This window comes from Ambystoma mexicanum, chromosome 1p (assembly GCF_040938575.1).
Source record: "Ambystoma mexicanum isolate Mex_15411 chromosome 1p, UKY_AmexF1_1, whole genome shotgun sequence".
NCBI lineage: Eukaryota > Metazoa > Chordata > Amphibia > Caudata > Ambystomatidae > Ambystoma > Ambystoma mexicanum.
The window spans coordinates 616,773,402-616,796,385 of NC_090921.1; the positions used below are offsets into that span (position 1 = coordinate 616,773,402).

The 22,984-nt window shown below is 47.0% G+C and overlaps 1 protein-coding gene across 4 annotated transcripts in view; it reads left to right on the top strand.

Moving 5' to 3' along the window:
- The window catches only part of LMNB2 (lamin B2), a 162,025-nt gene that overhangs the window by 13,779 nt on the left and 125,262 nt on the right, over window positions 1–22,984 (top strand). For all 4 annotated transcript variants that reach the window (XM_069649601.1, XM_069649600.1, XM_069649603.1 and 1 more), the window contains exon 3: window positions 5,703–5,859. In XM_069649601.1, coding sequence (XP_069505702.1) covers window positions 5,703–5,859 — 157 coding nt within the window. The remainder of the gene's footprint in view (window positions 1–5,702; window positions 5,860–22,984) is intronic.

The following is a 22,984-nucleotide window of genomic DNA, read 5'->3' on the forward strand; positions in this document are numbered from 1 at the left end:
GAGTGCATGGCAGGATGGTACGCCCTGCGCAAACTACTGACTAATGCAGTGTTTTGATTCGGTGCGCTGTTCACCCACTGTCTCTCGAGGGGTATATGCGGAGCCCTTTGCCACTATCACTGCGAAGACCCTGTGAAACCAGCCCTACTGTGACAAGACCAGACAGACCAAGAAGAATACAAACCCACGACTACACACTCAACCTGAGAAGATGGGAGTAATGAGGCTTAAGCCTCGGTATCCAAAAATCACCGCTGATGGATAAAAATCTATCAGCAAGAAGAAGAACAAGCGCTCGCTCAGCTTGTCTACTCTTGAAACTCTAAACCTGCACTCTTGGAAGTACAAACTAGCAGTGCACTTTGACACTCCACTGAATTAAACCGTGCAGCTCTGCCTCTCCAGAACCCTAGAATAAACTAGCAGCAACTGTCCTTTCCTGTGGACTGGTTGAAAGAACTGCATCACTGCCCATCTACAAACTACTTGATGGCTTAGTCTCCCCTTTTGCTCCCGGGACCCTGAAGGGACTGGACTGTCTTCATCCCAGGTCGTTGTGCAAGTGTCCATTTCCCGCCTGCCCCCCCAAATCTGGAGTGCTCGAGGGGCTTGTCCGACAGTTTACTGCTTTTCTAACTGGCATCTTTCTGGTCTGCCGGAGCAAAGCTATAACACTGGGTCTTTTTAAGCCAGCTCATCCTTGAAAGCCAAATTCCGAGCCCATGGACTACATTGAGGAGCCATACATTCACCTTTATGCTTCTCTGGCACAGACCCTACGCACTGAATGTCTTAGGGTCCCTACTGCACTGGTTTCTCCGTGGGTCCCTTGCTCTGGAAACTGCCTGCTGCAGAACTTGCTTCTCGGACCCCCATATTGCAGTTCTGACTGTCTGACCCTGCTGGTGAGTCTTTTCTTTGTTGGCTCTCAATCTGGTGGGGTGAGGGAAGTAAAGTAAGGGTCTCTTTTTACCAAGGGTCTTCTATTGTTTTGAGCAATGTTACTTATTGCCAATGTCGAATTGCGCCTTGCGTATTCTTTTGTGTAGTTTTCCAATACGGTATGTTTAATGTCGAAACACTAAACATATTCTCAGCAGAATGTAACCTGAGTTAGACTGCACTGACCCGAGCGAGGTGGCAGAGGATGGGATTGTGCAATTTACAACAAGAAGTTGCCAAACATGGTAAAGGACGCTACCCGTTTGTACATTTGATCATGTAACGAGAACCGCAGACTTATGCTGGGCCGCCATTTGCTAGTCTCCTTCCATAACTGGTTGTCCAGGGTAAACAAACCCGCTCCTGAATGTTGGGTATCACCCCGCAGGTGAGGGTTACCTTGGGGGAACCATGGGCAAGTATGTAGCATGCTGCAAGTTTAGCGTACACACAAGAGGCAAACCTTTAACTTTTTGTCTGTTTCTTATTTGGATGAGCTTTCACAGATTTGAATTATGGTCGACAGTAGGGGGAATTCCTGTCTGAGTCCTTACTGGTGTGCCCATATGCAATAAACTTGGTCAAAAAAGCACTCTGCTTTGAGCTATGATAAGATTTTCGTTATTGCTGGCACAGGTGATGAAATGGCGGACTATCTGGACGGTTGTCTTCAAAATGGGGCCAGACGGCGAGGCTGAAAAGGTGTATAAGCGTGCAGTTAAATTGTTTCAGTAGTAATGCTTGCTGCCTTCATCAGGGTACATTGCCATGAAGACCGATGTGCATGTGAAAACCTGTAAGTGGTGGTATCACCACTCTGCAAGATGGTCACCTCCATCTCAGTGGAGGTGACCATAAGAGATCACTTTCCGATGAAGACCCAAATAAATTAATCAGTGGAATGCTACGCAAGTAGTTGCCAGAACAAAACCCCCGTTTTTAAAAAGGGGTGCTCAATCTTTTTGTAGTGATTGGCCTGTCCCCAGGCTTTTAGTTTGGCTCTTTAAAAAAAAAAACAAAGTTTGTGAAAAGTGTACCATTGACCAAGAGCTCTCAATGTGGGAACATATCAGTTGCCTAGTGTCACACATCCTACTATATTAAACTATTGGCTCAAGTCAGACCAAATCTGGATGTCACCATCTATGCAACCATAGCCATGGCTATAATTGGGAGACTTATTGACTACTGTGCCAGTGTCTTACTGGGCGCTGGCAAAGGAGAGCCAAGTCGTCAAGTTCTTGCGGCGGCGGTAGTAGTTGGTCTGCGGAAAACCGATCATGTTGTCCCGAGGGGATGGCTCTGCAGCAACGTGCGCGCTTTGGAAGCAAGACAGAGCCACATGGGTTCGATCCCGGGTCCGCGCTTAGAAACCTCTGGGTGTTTAAGTGCGTTATAAATGTGCAACTAAGACAAACAATTGCCCAATTAAAAAAAAAAGAGAGAATTCCTGTAACAACGCCTCGATGCCTGTGGGCTGTGTGAGCGCTTTGAAAATGTAAAATAAATGTCAAGAGCACTACACTGGCTTCTTGTGGAAATGTCACGTTCTGCAGCTTTGCATTTCGCATGTCTGCTTGTATGGCAAGAGTCCAGCCTACCTGGCAGCCCAGCTTGAATGGCTACCGGACCAATGTAGCCTCAGATCAAACAATGTGGGCCGCCTACTCATAACTTTAAGAGCGCCTAGGCCTCCGGGCCCTGTGTCATAGCTCTAGAAATTAAATAAGAGTGCTTAGGGTGTTGAATTCATACCTGTGCGATTTGATCCATACACAGATCAGTTGAACATGTCTGTGGCGATATGAAGGGCTACCTCCAACTCCCACTTGAGTGCACAGAAGTCTGCCCGCCATGCTGCTATAACATACCTCAAAATGTGACAATTTCTACTTTACTCTCACCTGAAACTTTTCATCCCTCCGGCAAACCCCACTCCAGCACTGCCACCTACCTTTTGCGGTCATTCCGCCTTTGCCTCTACTTTCTCTGCTTCTCCTACTCCTGCGGCTGATTTGCACTCACAGCCCTCCCTAATCTGCATCTATCTGGAAAACTCTGGACAGCATTGCCCCTGTCCTGAAAATCTGGCTGAAGCCTGCTTCCAATTGCAATTCTTGGTATGACTGACGTTGCTGTCCTGAAACGCAAGTGCATTGTGGCTGAGAGGAAGTGGGGGGCTTTGTGCCATCCTCTGACAAACTGTCCTGCCGCCTGCTCCAAAGGCAATACAGTCTCTGCCCTGTCCAAGAAGATGTCCTACAATCATGCCCTGTCCAAGAAGATGTCCTACAATCAAGCAAGAAGCTATCTGCCGATCCTTTCTGTTCGGCTAACTATCATCTGATCTTTCGCCAGCTTACTCTCCACACCAAATCTGTTGGTTGTCTCCATGACAGTCTGACCTCAGAGCTGCCAGAGGCACGGAAACTTCTCTCCTGAACACCTTTGAAGATCTGATCTAACCTTGATTACAGCATTTCTGTCCTCATCCTCCTTGATCGTTCCTCTGCCTTGAGTCAACCACACCATCCTGACCAGTTGACTGAGGACCTGGGTGTCACGGGTCAGGCACTGAGTGGTTGGCCTTCCTCTTGGACTGCCCCTCACAGGTCCAACTTGGTACCTTTCGATCTGCCACCTCTTTCCACCTGTGCCGTTCCCCAGGGCTCTTATCTTCTCACCCAGGTTTTTCAACCTTTACTTGACCCCTTTGGCCCTCTTGATCTCTACCTTACCTTCTCCTCAAACTTTGTGTTATGCAGATGACTCGGCTCTCCTTGCTCATTCCTGACTGTTGGTGCGCCTCAATCTCTGCCTTAATGCCAGTAAGACTGAGATCCTTTTCATTTGGACCCCTGCACCTGCTTTCACTCTGGTTGCCCTCCTTGGGCCCTCTACCCTCGCCTTCCTGTGAGGCAAATAAAAACCTTGGTGTCACTTTCTCTCCTCGCATATCGGATGTCCCAGTCCCATTGCCAGCTTTGCCTCCAAGGTACTCTTACCTTCCTCCAGAAGCTGTCTCCAGAGCCCTGGTTCTCTTTAGGCTGGACTACTGCAACATTCCCCTTCCATTTCTCTCCACCCTCTGCAAATAATCCAGAACAGTACTGCAAGACTTATCCTTGGCTTAAGCCCCGGGACCGTATCTCTCCGGCCCTTAATCACTCCATTGGCTGCAAGGATCAAATTCAAGACCCTTTGCATTGTCCACAAGCCTTTTTGGGCCTGAGGCTTGGGCCCACAATACATCGAGCGCTCTCCTCCTAAATACCTTCCTTCTTGAGCCCATTGCTCAGCTACCTCCAACTCTGACTCCGTTTCTCCAGGCAGTGTGTGGCAGGTAGATCTCTCCTCTGCAGGTGCCTCCCTGCCCGTCACTTGAGCCGGACCACCCTAAGTTCCAGAAGCAGCTGTTCTCGGCTTTCTCTCTACCCGATTGACCTTCCTGACCTACCAGTCTGCTGCACTGACTGGTTGCTTGGCTACCCTCAGTCCCATTGGGTACCAGGCTTTGTTGATCAGTCTCCCCTGCACTGCCTCTGGGCCTACCATGCACTTGGGGGCTGTAACTAAACTCTACAGTCCCTTGCCTCCTGGCACTTACCCAGAGCCACGCTGCCCTATTTCCCCTTCCCCATCCTTTGCACACCCCTCCCCTTGCACTTCTCGTTCTCCCACTTGCACGAATTGAATGACACAAGGCCTAGTAAGATCGTTTGTCTTGTCCTCCCTAGAAACACAGGTGTGTTATAAACGACTTATCACATCAAGTGCTCTGCCTGGGAGATGCTGTGCAGGAGGGGACGATGTGGGAGAGGGCAAGATAGTTTTCCCCCTTGCTTAGGATTTTGGAGAATTTGCTAGCAGTGTAGTTGAGTGGAGAGATTAGTTGGGGTAGGGGCAATCATTGACTGGAGGTTTATGGGTAGCTTGCAAGGATGAGTGGGGAGAGATTAGTTGGCATTGCTAAGTGATTCCTTGTTTGAAGTAGACGGTGGGTTTTGCACTATTAATGCTGCTTAAGCAGCAATGTTCCTCCTGATTTTTGGCCGACTGGGACAATCCACCCTGAAGGTTGTGACTGAGGGAGTGAAGGATCGAACTGATGGTCATCAAGGGAATGGCTGGTGCTGAATATAATTGGCAAGAGGTGGAGAGAGACCTTGATGGAAAGGAAGTCCCGAGGGAGTGGTAACCATAACTTGATTAGATTTTTCTTGGAAGTGATTTTTTTAGGAGGGGGGTGTAGTGTAGTGTAGGAAGGATTGAATGTGAAAATGTAGAAATTAGCGGCTGCATTGTGATGTATCTTTTGGCAGAATAATTTGACGATGCATGGAAGATTAAATTGAATGCATTGCAATGAAGATTGCCATGACTGATCAGACTAGTCGGTGTGTAGTAGCGTTTGTTCCTCTGTCATGGTGGTGATGCAGACTTTGTTGTAACTCAAGCCCCACGTGTTACAGTACCCACAGTTAAGCAGCTGCTAAAGTGTGAATCTGGAATGTTCTCCCTCTTTACCCCCTTAGCCCCCTTCCCCCTCACTGTGTCGAGCACCTCCCTAGTATATACGCCTCTGGCCTAGCATGCTAGCTGTTGTAAAACATTTGGATTCTTCAAGGCTTAAGAATGACTTGTTCTATTCCCGCCTTGAAGCACTTCACTTGTGCATAAGCACTCTACAAATAAACATTTTACATTTCTTTTTCATTTTAACCTGTGAACCAAATTCTACAATTTTTCTCCCATGTTAGTTATAAAAAGAAAGAATCTGATTTGGCTGGGGCTCTTGCCCGCATTAAAGATCTCGAAGCACTCTTCCACCGTAGTGAAGCAGAGCTCAACACTGCCCTCAATGAGAAGCGAACTTTGGAAGGAGATGTCGCTGACCTACAGGCTCAACTTGCTAAGGTAGATTTTGAGATATGCTCCATTTGTTTCAATAAGTATTAACTCGCAAAGATGGCCATTTTGTTGCAGACTTTCAAATTTAATTACTTTGGTTGCGTGTCGATTTCGTAGTGAAATGCTCTTCTAAATGCCTGTTTATTGCTTGACTTTGGTGAATGGATACTTTAAAAAAAACTGCAAATCGCTCATGCAGGGTTCGATATTGAGGCTAGAAGAGCCTGGTTATCTTGAAACCAACAACTACTGATGCAGAACAAGCACGGCTATGGGAATTTAACTTGGTGCATTTGGGACAATTGATAAACAGTAGGACACGTATTCAACATTTAATGCGTAAGGCATACACATTTGGCATTTATAGGTTTGCATCTTCTGTGGAAGTTACATAAGTGGAATGCCATGTCCTAGCTCCTCGTTCCCCAGTGGTAGCTCATGGTCCATGCTGGATACCCAACGGCTGTTTTAATTTCGATCCCTGTTTCATGCCCATGTTTTTTTTTTAAATTTATGAATATACAATGTCCTTTTTTGTGAGCAAACCTGAGGCCATTGTATGGTTTGTCAATTCTAGTTTATTGGTATTGAAATTGTATTGGTTTCATAGTCTATAACGTAAAAAATGATCCAAAATGGCAACTTCAGCATTCAAAAGAAACCGGACATCCCCCAAATAAACTCCAATAATGTCCACATGTCAATCATATAATTGCAAAAACAGCCTTCATACACTTTCCAATAAAATAGTTATAAATAAATGGAACTAACTTTAACTAAGGCAATGCCTAAAATGCTTTGCCCTAAATGTCCGTCTCCATGAAACCTTTCCACGCCTTTCTTGATATACTGTAGATTTGTGTGGGCATCAAATCTATTTATTTTGACACTTTTTATAACTTAAACTCTCAATTCCAAGCCCACATTCACTGAAGCTTAATCCAATTCGTCAGTCTCTCATACCAAAAAGTCCTACACTTTGCCTTTTTTTTGTTTGGTAGGAAGTTATTAAGAATCCACACGATCACAAACCTGCTCTTCAGGCGAACAGCAAATTGTATGTGACCCTCCACCCTAGCTGGTAGAACACTAGAAACTGATCAATCCACCTAAGGGATTCCTCCATCTCCTATCCACCTGAATATTTTTGCAGTAGGTCTGGGTCGCATCCCACCACATATTCCCCCCCCCTCCCCCCCCCCCCCCAAGCACTTGTTAGGAAACATACCATCTGAATTCCGGTCCTACCACCTATGCAATCACGCATCTTATTTGGTTATCGAGGAGAAAAATCGTTACACCATGTTATCTGAAACGATCTGTTGTGAAATAAGACTGTCCCTTTAGGAGGAAACTTGTTCATGGTGTTTGTTCCCTATTGAGAGCACCATAATTGCCTGTATAGAACCACTTTATTGCTGCTGTTTTTATATGTATTGCAAGTTTCTGTAACCTGCTGCTCCCATCATCTCACCTGTAACTATGCTGACTAAAGTTGGAGGGATTTGTACTTCTAAACAGCTGGGTAGCTAAAGGCTGTAGAAGATTACCCCCCCCCAGCCCCCCCGCCACACCTAACATCTACAGCATGATGTACACCTGGCTTCTCACCATACCCCACCGTTGTCCCGGCCTTTCTACTGCTACATCTCTATTGGTGGTGCCCACATGCAGGTGAAGGTGTTGTGCAACAATGTTGCTGTTCCACGAATTGCCAACCACTGTGGTTCCACTAAAACGAATAAGAAGGTAATGGGCACACCTGTCCCATTGTCAAGTTAGATTTTCATATGTATGCTAAATCTCACTCGCCTGTGAGGCTCCCAGCACTTTTTGCTGGACTTGTGGAATATTTTTCTGTGGGTACCTAATCTGATTTGTCGTCGTCGTCCCCCGTCCCGTTCCCCCCCCCCCCCACCCCGCGCCCTTTTTCACTCCTGCTATGGAAGTCGTTTTTGTGACTCCATACTTTATTTTTGGATTCATACTTTCCTATACCTTTTTGGGCATCTACATTTTTATTATGGCAGCACACTGTACTTTCTGTGCAGTGTTGCTGGAGAGCCCCTTGAGTAAACTATTCTTCCCAGCGATAGACTTGTTATCCTATCTACAATTCCCATTCCTGTCTATAATTCCCAGCACACCCCACCTTACTGAGGGGGATCCACCGTATCCCCTTTTTTTACTGCTCCTGGAGTGTCGTGCATTCCTTTTATGGCTGGTGGCACTGGACATGTTATACCGACTTTGGTGTTTATGCACAGGCTGTAAATCCAGCCGCAGTAATGCACAGGAGGGGCCATCCATCTAGAATGTATTTATTTTTTTTATTTTCGCTTGGTTGTCCTGCCTTCTGGGAGGGGCGTGGTCGTGTTCTTTTTTTTAGTTTTTTTTTTTTTTTTGCGGGAACACTTTGTGAAGCCCACCAAGACAGCACAGTTTCTGTGAAGGTTGGGGGGGGCCCAGGAGGAGCGACTGGCTGTCCTGAAAGTTTGACTAGCCTATGTGCTGATTGGCTGGGTTCTTGGTTTAAATTGCCTGCATCTGGAATGTGGAGAGAAGACTGCTGTAACTGTTGACCCCTTAACATGTGACAGAGGAGTGCTGAAGAGGCTGACTCAACGCTTCGAATTGTGGGACCAATCAGTTTTAAGACCTGCATTTTGAGCCATCCCACGACGAGGTGTGACCTTCTGGGCTGCAAACTGCCAATACAATGGGACCTCGAGGCTGAGTGCTGAGCAACCATTTCTTGTAAACTAATATCACTGAAACTTCAGCGGACTCCTGGACCCCTCCCAGAAGCAAGATTCACTCCTTGAAGTCCCTTCACCAGAGTGCTGGACCTAAATAGTGAGGCTAATCAGACAACAGTGCCTTTGACTGCTGCCATTTCCCATCCAGTGTCCTTTCTTTCATCACCACGACCAAGAATCCAGAGACTGGGAATGGTGCTGCTGCATTGTCAAGGCGTCAGTCTGCAAGCTCTTCACTGACTGCTGAGGTACTGGGGCTTAGGGTAACGCATCTCGATGTCCGGCCTGTGTAGACTAGAGTGGTGATTTGTGTAGTTGGTGGCTCGCCCAGGCCGAACGCTGGAATGCATCTAAGGAGCCTTCTACGAAATCCCTGAACACTTCTACCAACTCTAAAGTCTGTTACTTGTTAAACAAAAAATCCTCTGGAACACTGACTTGCATTTCTTTGCATATTCCTGTTACGCCTACAGCTGGTCCCTGGACCCCCAGTGCCCCTGTATGCCTGAACACTCGTGCCCTATATTAGGGAAGGACTGTTTATCAGGCATCTGTGAAGAAAATATAACAAGTGTTCGAAAGTACTTAAGTTATTACTTATAAATTGCTTATTGCCATTCTGAAAAGTATTACAAATGTATTTACTTTTGGATTTTGTTCCACTATTCTAGAAAGTAATGTTAGTAGTACAAGTATATTGATGCTTGAAACAGAAGTGTAAGTTTGCTACCAATGGGGTCTGATTAACTTTAATTGCATACTGCCGTTCTAAATGTGTTATATACTTTGGTTTACTTTGCCAGAAGTATTGTGTTGGTTTTATATTGTTTGACCTATAATAGTATTTGCCTTTCTAAAGAATTCTTTTTGCCCGTGTATATAAAATACACTATTTTTACAGTGATTTATTTTTACATTAATTGCGCAAACCCCAAGGGCATCAAGAAGCTGTTACAACCAGTGGCCCAGAGGGAGGAAGAAACATATAAATGAAGTGTAGTGTCCACTAGGGGAAAAGCCACGCCACGTTTTCAGAGCTTTTCTGAAGGCCCAATACGATTGTTCTGCCCTCAGGTGTGTGGGGGAGAGTGTTCCATTGAAAAGCGGCTACAGAGGGGAAACTGGCATCTCCACTTCTGGCTCGTTTAGATTTCGGCAGGACCAGTCTGTGAATGCAAGCTCTCAAGACTGGGCTTTAACAAAGCTTTAGGCAAGGTATGGTGGAGCAGAGTTTAATGGGTGTGTGAAAAAGAATCCTTTCATTGACTGAGAGCCAGTGTGTGTTCCTCCTTGCTTCAGAGGTATGCTCTTTTGGGGAGGTTAAGAGCTGCAAAGATGGCATTGTGTTCTGGATCACTTGTAATTTGTGAATGTTGTGGGAACATGTGCTAGCAAAGAGGGCATTACAATAATCTAGTCTGGCTCTGACAATAGCTCTTGTGATATTGAGTCAGTCAGCTAGGACTAAGAATGGTCTCGCAGCAATAATTACCTTTGGCATGTAGGCAGCTGATGTCGTGATGGTGTTGACCTGACGTGTCGGGAAGAGTGAGGAGTCAAAGTAAACTCGTATGGTCTTTACCGAGGTCAAGACTCGTATCTGAAGATTGTCTATGTTGAAGGTAGGATATTGGGGGTGATGTTTCTTAAGACTGATGGTGGCTGACCATCAGGATCTGTATTGTCACCATTTAGACAAAGGCCATTAGTATCATCCAAGCCTGGATAGCAGAATAGATTGAGTTTGTGGTGTGGGAGTCTTCTATGTAGTTGCCAGTGCGGGGTAGGAGAATTTGTGTCAGCATGGTTGGTGCAAGATGTTCATAAGGGCTAAGTAAATCTTTTGTGGTGGCGAAATACATGAACCTTGAGTCACTCCGCAAGAGGTGGGGGGGGGTAGAGGGGAGGGAGGCAGGGGCGCTCAGGTGGTTTTGAGAAGTCTTTTTCTGTCGGCCAGGAATGAGGCTACCTAGGGCGTAGCTTTGGCTGAGAAATTAGCTGCTCTGGTGAGGTGGTATCAGAATATTGTGGTCAACCAGGTCAAAGGCAGCTTAGCCCTATCTGAAGTCTTAAGCAGGAATGGGACTGTCATGATTGGTCGGTAGTTTGGCATGGAAGGCTCAAGCAATGGTTTTTAGGGGGTTGGGTGCAATCTTCAGTGAGGTCGGAACTGCACTTGAGGAGAAGGAAGCATTGATGAAACATCTGAGAGGCAGGGCAGGTATCTCCTCAACATCTTATTTTTTTTTAATTAAAACATTTTTTATTGTATTTAAGCAACAAACACAATTAGGACAAGCATGTCCACCAATAAACAAGTAACATTGAATTTGTCATCAATCACAAGAAGCCCTTCATGCAAACACATCTGTATATTGTTTAAAGTCTAGCATTATACGCCAGGAGACACTAAGTCTCCCTTTCTTCCCACTTCCCCCATATCTTTGAAGCTTTAGCAGGGCAGCCCCGTGCATTGTAAACGCTTATGCTCCACCATGGCACATTTGTCCATATCTGTTGCCCACTGATCCAGTGTCGGGGGTTCTGGGGCTCCCCATTTTTGTGCAATGTTACATTTCATCAGCCCCGTTGCTGTGGTTGCTTCTCCCACCTAGTAGCATCACTCTCGTCGGGCGCGCTCAGGTGTAGCCCCCTCGGATCCAACGGTACAGTGCAGGCCAGAACCTTAGCTAGTTCATTGCAACATGCATTCCAGAAGCTTTGGATTAGTGGGCATCCCCACAGGATACGTATGAAAGTCCCCTCTTCACACTGGAGACAGTCCGGGTTTGGAGCCAGTTTCCAACCGTATAAGATTTTCCTCGGCGATGTCCAGTATGCATTAGCACCTGAATCCAGTCCTCTGGATCTATCATTCCCACATCTGTTTCCCATTTAGCTTTTTGACTATTCAGGTCAATAGTAGTGAAGGAGGACATAGCATTGTATAGAATAGAAGTGCATCTAATGGGGATGTATGCTGGGAGTATGTTACATTCTATGGGTGTGTAGTCAGGCACAGTATCTGCTGGCATGTGAGCTTTCAGGGCGTGAGCCAGTTTATAGTGATATCGCTCGTTAGTCGGGATTTGGAATTTGAATTGGAGAGCTTTAAACAAGGCCATTTTCCCATCCACAAGGATATCCCCAACCTTCGTAATCCCAGCCCCTATCCACTTAGGCCAGGGTTCGAGTTTCCCATTCTCGGTCAGATTGCTATTATGCCACAGGGGTTGTGCAGTGGGTAGTTTGTTTTTCCATCCCACAAAAGTTTGTGCCTGCCTCCAGATGGTGGTAATATGTGCTGCAGTTGTTGGCGGTGGGGGTCTTGGAAGAGGTTGGTATAACAGATGAAACTGTCTGAAAAGCAGTAATTTCTGCACTTATGGGGCATTTGCCAGTCACTGTGGAGCAGGTTGACCACTGCCAGCTGTGAGGCCAGATAGTAGGGTTGGGGGAGGGGAACCCCTGACACCCTCCCGAATCGCTCTCTGGAGCGTAGTTAACGCGATGCAGGGTTGTTTTCCACCCCATAGCAGTTCCCTAAGGAGGGTCTCTACCCAGTCAAGTTTGGGATCTTGAGCGGAGCACTCTGCAAGCCGTATAGGATTCTTGGGAGGGTCATCTGAAGAGTGTATAGGATTCTTGGGAGGGTCATCTTGAAGAGTGCAGCTCTGCTCATAAGTGTTAGGGGAAGACGCTTCTAGTGCTGAACATCGTTGACAAACATATCTGCTGTAAATTATGTGTTGCGTAACAAGGCCCTCGGATATCCAAAGCCGCGCTGTTCTACTTTGTATGGGTAATCTTGGGGGTGGGGGGATAGCCGGTACGCCACCCTACCGGAAAAAGGGCGGATTTTCCCCCCATTTAGTTCTTAGTCCACTGTACTCGCCAAAGCGAATCTATGTCACAATGGGGCAAGTTTGGACTGGGTCTCACAAATATATCGGGAGATCATCCGCATATAGTCGCCCTGTCCTCATACCCCTCCGGCCATTTGAATCCCGTCCAGGCTGCGCTCTGGTGAAGCCACAAAGCTAGTCGCTCAATCGCAAGCACGAAGAGGAGGGGGAGAGGGCATCCCTGCCGCATACCTCTGCCAAGAGGGAAGGGTTGAGAGGGCCACCCATTCACCTTGACCTCTGCGTGTTTGTGTAGTTTTTTTTTGTTTTTTCCCCAGCCCAGAAAAGTGTCCCCAAACCCCATGCGTCGAATAATTTCCCAAAGCCTGTCCCACAGGACCGATCAAATGCTTTTTCAAAATCAATTGCCAATCAGGCAATAGGAGCTTGTTCTAGTGCGAGATGGAGGCGTCGCAGATTAATTCGAGTCACCTTATGCGACATAAAGCCACATTGGTCCGGGTGGATCAGGGTGGAAATGGCCGATTGTAGTCGATTGGCCAGGAGTTTGGCGAGGACCTTGGCCTCACTATTGGCGATATGGGCCTATGGGAAAAAATCATTCAGGAGGTTTGCCCTATTTGGGAATAACTACGATTGTAGCCTTACATAGGTCTGGTGGAAGGGTGCCCTGTTCTCGGGCCCAGAGAAACATTTTATGGAGGGGATGCCATTATTCTCCCCCCCTCCAAATTTTTGCCAGGTTTCATCAACGGCCTGGCGTTTTTCCAGATTGTAATATCGACGTGGCCTCGCTCCTCGACATCTTGATGGTTTAAGACTTTTACAGATGGTACCCACTTTGTTTTGAGACCTGGCAGGAATTAAAGGTCTTTGTTTAGGTGGCAATGTGGATGCTGGGCCTTGCTAGAAATTTGCAATATTTTTCCTGGATGGTGGCCATTGGGTATTTGCACACCAGGTTAAGTCTTTGATATAACTGGAGGGGCTTGTGCTGGGGCTTCCAGTTCCTCAAGGATGATGAAGAGCTCCTTTTTATTTGCTCTTGCAATTCTGTCATTGTACGAGGTGGCCTTGTCCTGGGTGATGGCTAGTCTGTAAGACTTGGTAATGGATGTAAACAAAGCTTGTGGGTGCCAGTTTGGTGCTTTTCCTGGGATGCATCCGCCTGGCGCTTCTCAGCTTTCAGGATTTGCTCACCTGTAAACCAGGAGTTTGCATTGGAGTGCTTTAGCCTTGCGTGGGGGCCGGGGTGACACTGTCAGCTGCACTTTCCAGTGTCTTTAGATGTCAGCCAGCGCTACGAAGTTATCTGCCCAGTTTGCAAGATGGTCTCCCATGAACCATGGGTAGGCCCTGTCCAAGGCTTCTTTTTCCAGGTGGCTCTCCGGCTGTTTCACTCACTGTCACCGGTTGGCAAACCGACTGCTGCCTGGCCTTCCGAGAGCCCATTCTACCAGAGCGATTGCTGCTGCTACAGCGCTCCTGTCCGGCGTGCCCTGGCGTGCCCCTGCTGGACATCTGCATGGCTGCTACGGGGAGGTCGACTCACACCATCAGGAGATTCTACTGTGTCAACAGGGATTCCATGGAGGAGTCCAGAGTCAGCCAAGCAGTGCTGCGCAGCCGCTTGAAGGTAAGCCTGGTGAGTCTGTAATGGATTGCTTCCCTTGAGCCTTGCGACCTCCCGTGGTCCCGTGGTTGCGCATGCCCTATGCTGAAGAAGGAACAAGTTTTACCTGTAACTGTTCTCCAGCATGGTTCTGGCATGGATTCACATGCAAACCCTCCCGCCTGCCCCCCCTGCAGCTCTTCTCTTGGTCCTAATGCCACTTTCCGTGCTACCAAATCTGAAGATGGCTGCCAGAGGGGCTTGGGGGGGGGGGATGGGGTGGAGGCAGTCATTGGCTCGTAGGGGTGTAATGGTAGAACGGTATACCGTTACACCATTACCTGTGAACAGATTAATTGAACTATAATAACGGTTGCATTGTTTATACCAGTATACCGTTTTAGGGCCTGCAGCTATTAAGTGAGCTTTTAAATTGATTTGGAAAGGCTGCCGTAAGCAAGTGCTTCGCATTCTGGATATTGCACTGTGGAATGTGTTGTTTGGCAGACAAGAGCATAGGGAAAGTGAGGCCACATTAGTAAATGCAGCTTTGATGCTGCGACCGCTCTTTCTCTGTGATCAGTAGAGGCGGGTTAAAGATCAGCAGATATGTAGTTTTCCCACCAATTTGAAAGATGGGTGACCTGCACATCCCAGAACTCAAAGGGAATGAACTGGGTGCCCTTCTGATGCATGTCCACAAAGAACGTTGGCTCTGTAGACTGTAGGAACACTGGGCCTGCCAGCGCTTTGTGCTACTATATAAACTGACCCCCCCCCCCCCCCCCCCCCCCCTGTCCTCTGTAGATTTACACGTTGGCACTAGAGTTGTTGCTTCGCTTGATCCTTCACCTGCCTTATGCATATGGCACTGGACTCAAGCAGGCAGGACAGATTCTACATTCAATTATCCAGAGCAATGGGGGTGAGCTATTTCTCAAGTCTATCCTCGATTTGTGACACCACCCATGAAAGCATTCCTCCGTCTCAACTCGCATGACAAAGGTTGCTCAGACCTGGGGGAAATGGTAATGATGGGGCTGTGGTGGTTTAGGCCACACTTGTGCTGATATGTATAACTGTCATTTTCAAAGTTTTTGTGCCACCTATCTTTAAGAAGGTAAATGAACATGTACTTCAAGAAAGAAATGAACACGCCCACTGAATGCTGTCCTGTTAGGATTACATGGTCAGTGGTGACTCCAACATCAGACCTTTATAATGCACCAGATGGTAAACAAGCTATAGTGATTTGATCAATATGCAACCTTTAGGTGAGTGTGTTGGCTGAGACATTTTGACAAACACAATGACATGGGCTTTCAGACCTCACATGAGTGACTGTTCTCCCTTTAATGGGATAGTGTTGTCAAAACTTTTATGACTGATCGCAGCAAGGGGTCATGATCATGTCATGTGGTACCAAAATAATGCAGGTCAAGGCCAATTTTCAAAGCGATAACCTGTGACTGAGCAGCAAGCTTCTTGCTCAAAGTGCATTTTAACACTTCCACTAGTTACTTTGATTCAAGGCGATCAACACGTGAGCGTCATGAAAGACCAAATCTGCCACTGTCTTACATTCCTGGAGGATCAGCTAAAAATGTGCAGAGACAAGTTTCAATATGTATGCTGACAATTTATGTCCTTAAGAAAATATTGAAGATTAGCTAACTCCACCTGCTATACCGCGATAGCCACGATATACTGTAATTTGACAAGGTTATAATACCGCCATGAAACCAATACCATGACACAACTGCTGGGGGCAGTATGACACTGAGCTCAGTAATTGGTTTATAGGTGAGACAGTTTGGAGACGAAACAACATTTTTTTTTTTTTTCTTCTGTTATTGAGGATTCCCAGCCTGACGGGGAATATTCATGATCATGTGAATCCATGTCAGACCCTTGCTGGATAATTACAAGTAACTTGTTCCTCCTCTCTCCTTCCCAAGATGAACCTGGCTGCTCTGCCACCTACCAGTGCATGGAGTGGTACAGGTCTATACTAAGAGTTGGAATTTCTGCATTGCCCAAGGGATAGTCTTATAAAGTCTTACTTGGGTGGACTTTATAAACTGTCCTAACTCTCATCCCTTCGGGAGCTTGAACCACACCACACTTGGTACCATTATAGGACATGTAGCCAACCCATCTTTTTGTTCCCTACTTAGCGATGCAGAAATCTCTATCTGATCTAGTCCAAATTCTGTTTCTGCATTCCCTCCCAATGAAGCAATTGGTTTTGGGCGTGTATAATTCTACAGCAGGGTATATGGAGGTTGAGTTTAACTACATTGTTTTAACTACACTGTTCACATTGGTACTACGTTCAATAAGGCCATATGACGGAAGTATTTTCTTGCAGTTAAGTTGGCCCAGTACTACAGTAGTTTAAGCTCCCCTAACCCCGCATTGGCAAAGCAAATAGGCAGGATAAGGCAACAAAGAATAAAAAACTGCGTTCGAAGGGAAGTAAAAATATTTAGGGGTACTCTCCCAATCCCACAAGGGGTCATCCTAGAGGATCCTTGGCCAGATCAGAGCACAGATTTAAGATGGAATTCCGAAATCGGGTCCTTGACTGGCCTCCACTAAGTCTGGAAAGTATTTAGGGATAGTAATTTACATCATGGAACCATATGGAGAATGTTGGGGTGGATACAGAAAAAGGATGGGGTGTTCCACCCCCTATCGACTTCTCCAGACCACTGCTGGCGTTGCAGCATCCTTAATCTTCTGTGATTGGTATCGTGGAGGACAACAAGACAGTTGCAACATGAGTCACTGCAGTCGGACAGTGACTGGCTATGTTCAATTTATTTTATTTTTATTCATTTGTAATGTGGTTAATACCGTCGAGTGCTTCCTAAGCGCAGGATTCGAACTTGTTGCACTGCGTCTTGCTTCCACGAGCAACAACAGGCCCCTTGGGCTACCCTTCCTCCCCAATTAACAAAGGAGCAGGCCCACCACAGATTGCATTCAATCAAGAAGGCTGCAAATGCAGGAGTTAAAGCTCCTTAAGTTCCAAGGATGCACTTGGTACAGTGACTGCTGCAGCGAGATAGCCCAGGAGAGAGATGGTCAGTCCAGGGACACATCTGAGACTTGGATCCTCGAGACTGCTGTTTGCCACTGTTCATGGATCAAAGCACCAACCTGGGCTTTCTCAATCGTGAGGACCATGGCTTCACCAAGACTGCACTAGAGTAGATGCTGGCCAACTTCAGGGGTTGTCCTTGGGTTGTCGGCAGCTGCAACGAACGAGCAACACCCACCTCACAAATCACACCACGACCAGTTCAGGGATTTGGGAGAGACTTCCAAATGGGAGGGAAACCCGGGTCCCCATGGAGGGCCATAACGGAGTGTAAAGAGGGAGATGGGAGCGCCCTCGTTTGAACCACAGCTAGAGGGGACATGAATCGCAGAGTGACGAGCGAACATAAAAGCACTAGAACCAGGTAGATCAAGAGCACAGGGAAAAGGTACCACCCGCCCCAACCTGATGCACCCTGATGGGGACAAAGAAAGAGGTGGCAGGTGCGCACCAGTATAAGCCAAAAGGCAAAACAGGTGCAGAAATAAATCCAGACACTGGGTGGTGGGGGGCACTGCCTCTAGATAGTCCTTCGACTACTTGCAACCCTAAGGAGGGAGACTGTCCCCCTAGAGCACCACAATATGTAACACTAGCAGGGTCGCATATCAGACAGCCATTTTTATTTATTGTGCATTTTAGGCACTTAAGCTATTTCAAATTGCTCACAGGTCAATAGGGCGCGAAAATGGGATTGCAAGATTGGAAACCGTTTATACACTGGAGGATAAAGACGTACCTAATAGGCCTTGTGAGCATTTCGAGCGTGCAAGTGCAGAGAGAAGAGGGAGGAGAAAGTGGTAGGGTCAGTGCTGGAGTGCCTGTGCTTGTGGGTGAGCACCAGATGTAAGTGCTCAGTGTAGTAAGTGCTCAGTGTAGTAAGTGCTAGGCAGCATTGTGCTGCAATAAGTAGGTAAGTACAGGCCTACAGTGGCATAGGCCAGTCGGTGCCAAGGCAAGTGCTGTGGGTGGGCTGAGGCAATAAGGTGTGGGCCCCGAAGGACGCATGAGCCCATATCCTGTACTAGAGGAATGTAGAGTTCTGGGATGGGGGGGGGGGGGGGGGGAATTAAGATCATGTTGAAATCTGTGCGGCAACCTGGAGCCAGTTTTTAGGGCAGGAATGCGGTCCCTGGGCTTGAGGCCAGGGACTAAGTCTTGCTTCCCTATTCTGGATTAGCTGGAGGGGGGCGCGTCGTAGATCGTAGAGAATAGGGTAGATTCAAGAGACTGCTATTGCATTAGTCAAGCCTAGGGAGAACAGGGCTTGGTAACCTTGAGTTTCTGGGGATAAAGTGAGAATTGAAAGTGGGACGACTTGGGAATGTCCTGAATGTGAGGGAGGGAGGAGAGAGGAGTTCAAGATAACTCAAGGTTTCTGGCTTCAGGTGAAGAAGGGGCCCATAGAGGATGGCTAATGTAAGTGGGCGGGGGGTGGCAGCAGGTTTCCCAATAGGAGGGATCTCTGTCTTGCTGGCATTGAGGCAGAGATCGTTGGAATTGCACCAGTACTGTATTGAAGATAGGCAGTATGGGACAATGGAGGAAGTAAGAGGGTCAGCAGGGAGTTTGAAGAAACTGTCATCTGCGAAGCACTGTAAGTTGGGAGAGAGGTTTGAGCCCTTGGTGACATCATGTAGGAGGTACGATGGAGGGCCTCCACTAAAATGCTCATCTTTTTACACCTCAAAACCTAACACAACCATACCTATACTGCACAACAAACCGCACACCACAAAAATGAAACACATCCTTGCCCACAGAGCACAACAGCTACCGACTGAACAAATCACACCCTTGCTCACCAAGCGGAGTAAACCGAACTGAAGCTGCAAACAGCTCTCCTGAGTCTTTCCCCTCAGTCCTTTTACTTATCCTACACTCTTGCTTTTCAGATCCGCCATGGTATAAATATCCTTTAGCGTCTTGGCTCCTATAATCTATCTAATGCTGCAGAAGCCCTTCTTTATCCAGGATTTAAGATAGGAGCATGTCTTAACCCACCAATGAAGTGTCTGGACCATTCCAACAGGCAGTGGCTATCCAATCATGGATAGCCACTGGCCACATTTGCCCAGCAACACATTCGGGCAACGAGTGTTGGCTGGCACGAGAAAATCCCTGTCCCCCCAGAAACTGTCCCCTAAGCCTGCCAAAGCCACAGCTTTCACTGGGATTGGCATTCCATCTAAGTTATTTCCTGACTTGAGAAGGCAGGAAGGCCAATGAATAAGCAAAATGGCACAAGCTTACCCCCCTTTAGTAGCCTGTTACAGTAAATGCAAAATTGCACGAGTAAAATAACTAACAGTAAAAATATCACTGTTGCCACAACTTCTCTAGGGCATATTGTAAAAGTAACCAAAAAAAGCCATAGTTATAAGGATACAAATGACCTTAACTAAACTTAACTGTAAGGTGATGTGTGCAATTGTAACAAATGACATTCACAAACTCATTCTCAAGTACTGATGGTCTTGGACTATTAGTGGCACTTACTTCCTTCTATGCACTTAACGCTATCAGAATTGTCCCTGGACCTATTATGATAGCAACCTCCACCCTCCCCTTACTTGTTTCCCACTTCCCCCGCCCCCTCACAGCCCTATCTGAAATGTTGTCAAGCCTAGTTCGATAGTGGCTGGTTCTCCCCTCCCTTGCTGCACCCCTCTCCCTCACCTTTTGTTTTCTCCGGCTCTACCAGAAATGTTGTATGGCCTAGTATGGTAGGCTCCTGTCTGTTTTAATTTCCTTTCCACTCTCCCCCTTCCTCCCTTTCTATGTCTTCGTGCAAGAGCTATCTGAAATGTCGTCAGGTGAGTACAATAGTTAATTTCACATCCTTACTAGTCATGGCCTGTAAGAATGTCATTGTATTTTCCCTTGTTCCTCCCTTGGCTTGAAGCGCTTTGAAACGCATTGTGTATAGGTGATATATTAAGTCTGAGGAAAGCAGCAAAAATAATCCTTCCCAACAGTCATGAGCGAGAGGACTTTACACCTATACGATTTTCACTAGATGGGAACGCAAAAATCGGTATGCTTGATTTTCTAGATGACCGCCCCTCAGCCACCCAATCAATGGAATCTTTTCTGCTGTATTGATAGCATGTTGTAGGTGCAGTGGCTAAAGTTGGCGTCTGGAGTGTTTCTGGCTTGGAGGAGGTCAACTGTTGCGATCTTCTAAGGTCCAGCATCTTTAGATGTCATCATCGGAGCTGCTGTAGCTGTGAAGAGACCCCAGGGCATAGCAGCAACTTTCAGCCCGATCCCAGGGTGGGAGGTACAGTTGATGTGAGACGCAACTGCTCCAAGCAGGCCCCATATTGTTTTCCAGGCACCCCCTGAACAGGCTGATGGCAGTAGTTACTTTATTTTTCGTGATAATTCACAATGGGTGACCGCATAAGATGACTTACCCTTGTCGGATGGCCTGTTCTAGATTGTCCTTCATTGCCAGTCCTCCTTCCCAGGTGGGCAGGAACCTTTTCCTTCATGCACCTTTGCAGTTTTCTCGCAGAAAGCCTGTGAAGTTTCCCCTTTGTGTTTTTACAGCACTCAAGCCCAGGGGCATCAAGGCGCTGTTTCAAACCAGTTACACGGTACATGAGCTTGAGAACAATGGTAACAATCTGGTAAGTTTGCTGGCAGGAAATCGGGAGGGGTCGCACAGACCCCAATGCACATTCCTCTAGGAGTCTGTCGGGGAATATTTTGGAAGGCAGACTGTCCCCATTGGACAACCACCTTCAAGTTTGAATGTTGCTTGTGTCCTTGTTGGAGGGTTGGGGGTCACACCAACCCGTTGTCTGAATATGTAAGGAGACCAGCTTAACCCTGGAACATGCGTTAGACCACTGGACCAGGAGAGATCTGAAGACTACTAGGGATGCAGAGGACTGCACCAGTGACCAGTAGAAACTAGTTGTGCACATCGACCTAATTGACGGGAAGACTTCTATGGGGTGCTTTACTCCCCAAGTCTGTTGGACCCAACCAGTCATCTGTCCTGCTCGAGGTTGGTTGCCAGTTTTCTGCCAGAGTGTGTACTGCTGCATTTGCCCTGCAACGTCTGAAACTAGCCAGCTTCCTTTGATTGGACTTCCTCACGGCATCCCGAAAAGCAGGAACTACGTGGGTGTTTTCAAGGCTCTGCTGGAACTATAGAACATAGGTTTCCCTCCATTAGGAGACGTGCCTGCATGGTGACCGGACTTCAAACCCAAGTGTCCCTTGTCCTGGGTGTGTGCAAGAAGTGCATCTGTGAAGATCTCCTCCAGGGTCCCTTTTTTGTGAAACCAAATCCAGGTTTCCTGTCTGAGGCCACAAGAGGCTTTTAACTACCACCAAGGAAGGGTTACTGGCGTTTAACCCACGTCCCTGTGACTGTGAGCCTTGCTTCTCCGAGTGATTTTGCTATTGCCTGGGGCTGAGATTGCTTAAATCTATTCTGCTTCCCTCAAGGTTTGCATTGGGCGTAAAGTGCTGCTTCCCTTTGCGGTATCCGGGGCTGATCCAGTACCCTCCTGAAGACTCCCAGGGGTGGTAGTTGCTCCTCTTCAAAGCGGAACGGGACTAGAGGCACCCATGTTCCATTGATCTGTATGGCTTGCATTGACTAAAATGTGTACTTTACCTGCATAATCCGAGTGTCTTTCTGGCTACTCGCCTCCATCCTTCAGACCCTTTTGGAACCACTAACAGATCTTCAGACTTGGTGTAGAAAAGGGCTGGACTTCTAAAATGTATTATGCTATTGGGCCTACCTATGAGAACATCACTTGCTCCCTATTTAGAAAGTTTGCATTAACTGGTAGTGTAAACCACGTGGGGGACGGTTAAGGAAAGAGAAAGATTGCTCTATCAGGCAACTTGCCCTCCATATTCTATGGACCGCCAAATGTTTTGCTTCTGTTTTTGACCAGCCCTGATTTTTAAAATGACGAACTTCTCTGGTCTTTTTTGCTCATTTGTCATAGGGAAAATAACTGGTTCTTCAGACTGTTGGTACTGGGGAAACTCCCTTTTGTTTTTTACCTTCTCTGGTAACTTTTTGTTTTACACTTACACCTTTCAGTGCAGTGGAAATGGGGTTACCTTTGGTATCACCTTAGTCTTTTTTTTATATATACTGTTGGATTTTTGGTTACTTTAAAATATGTCGAATTACAAGCTGATGAATGGTACACTTACCATTCCTACTATATTTGTAGTATGCACATTCGCGTTAGGTTAACAGTGGCTAGTGACCAAAGATGGTCGTGCCATGACTTTTTGCTTAGTCTTTTTGTTTGCCCTTCCTGCCTTCCCAAGTCAGGAAATCCCTAATATGGTCATGCATGTGCCAGGAAAAGCTGCTGCTTTTGCAATACAGTGCATGCCCTTTGTGTGTAGACCCATGAAGTGGGTTGGGACTGTCAAGACTTGCTGGTACCAGTTTGCGTATTGGGACTAGTGTGTGCGCAAAGAAACCAGTGGTCCCTGACTGGATCACTGCTGACTGAGTGCTGGTCCTTTCTATTGGAGGGCTTTTGATCACTCACCTGAATTTTAGGATGAGTCCTGAAGCCATTCCAGCAGATCAGAAACTGAGAAGTATCCCGTATAGTTCTGCATCTGACTGGAGACTGAAGAAGCCTGGTGAACTTTCCAGCAACTGGCCCTGCTGCACTAGCTGATCTCAGAAGGTTCTCGTTGGTGCTTTGTCCCTTGGACTGGTGGGACCAACCAGGCTCTCTGCCTTCTCCCATTCCTGGAGCCCCAGGTAACGTCCCTGGACCACCCAGTG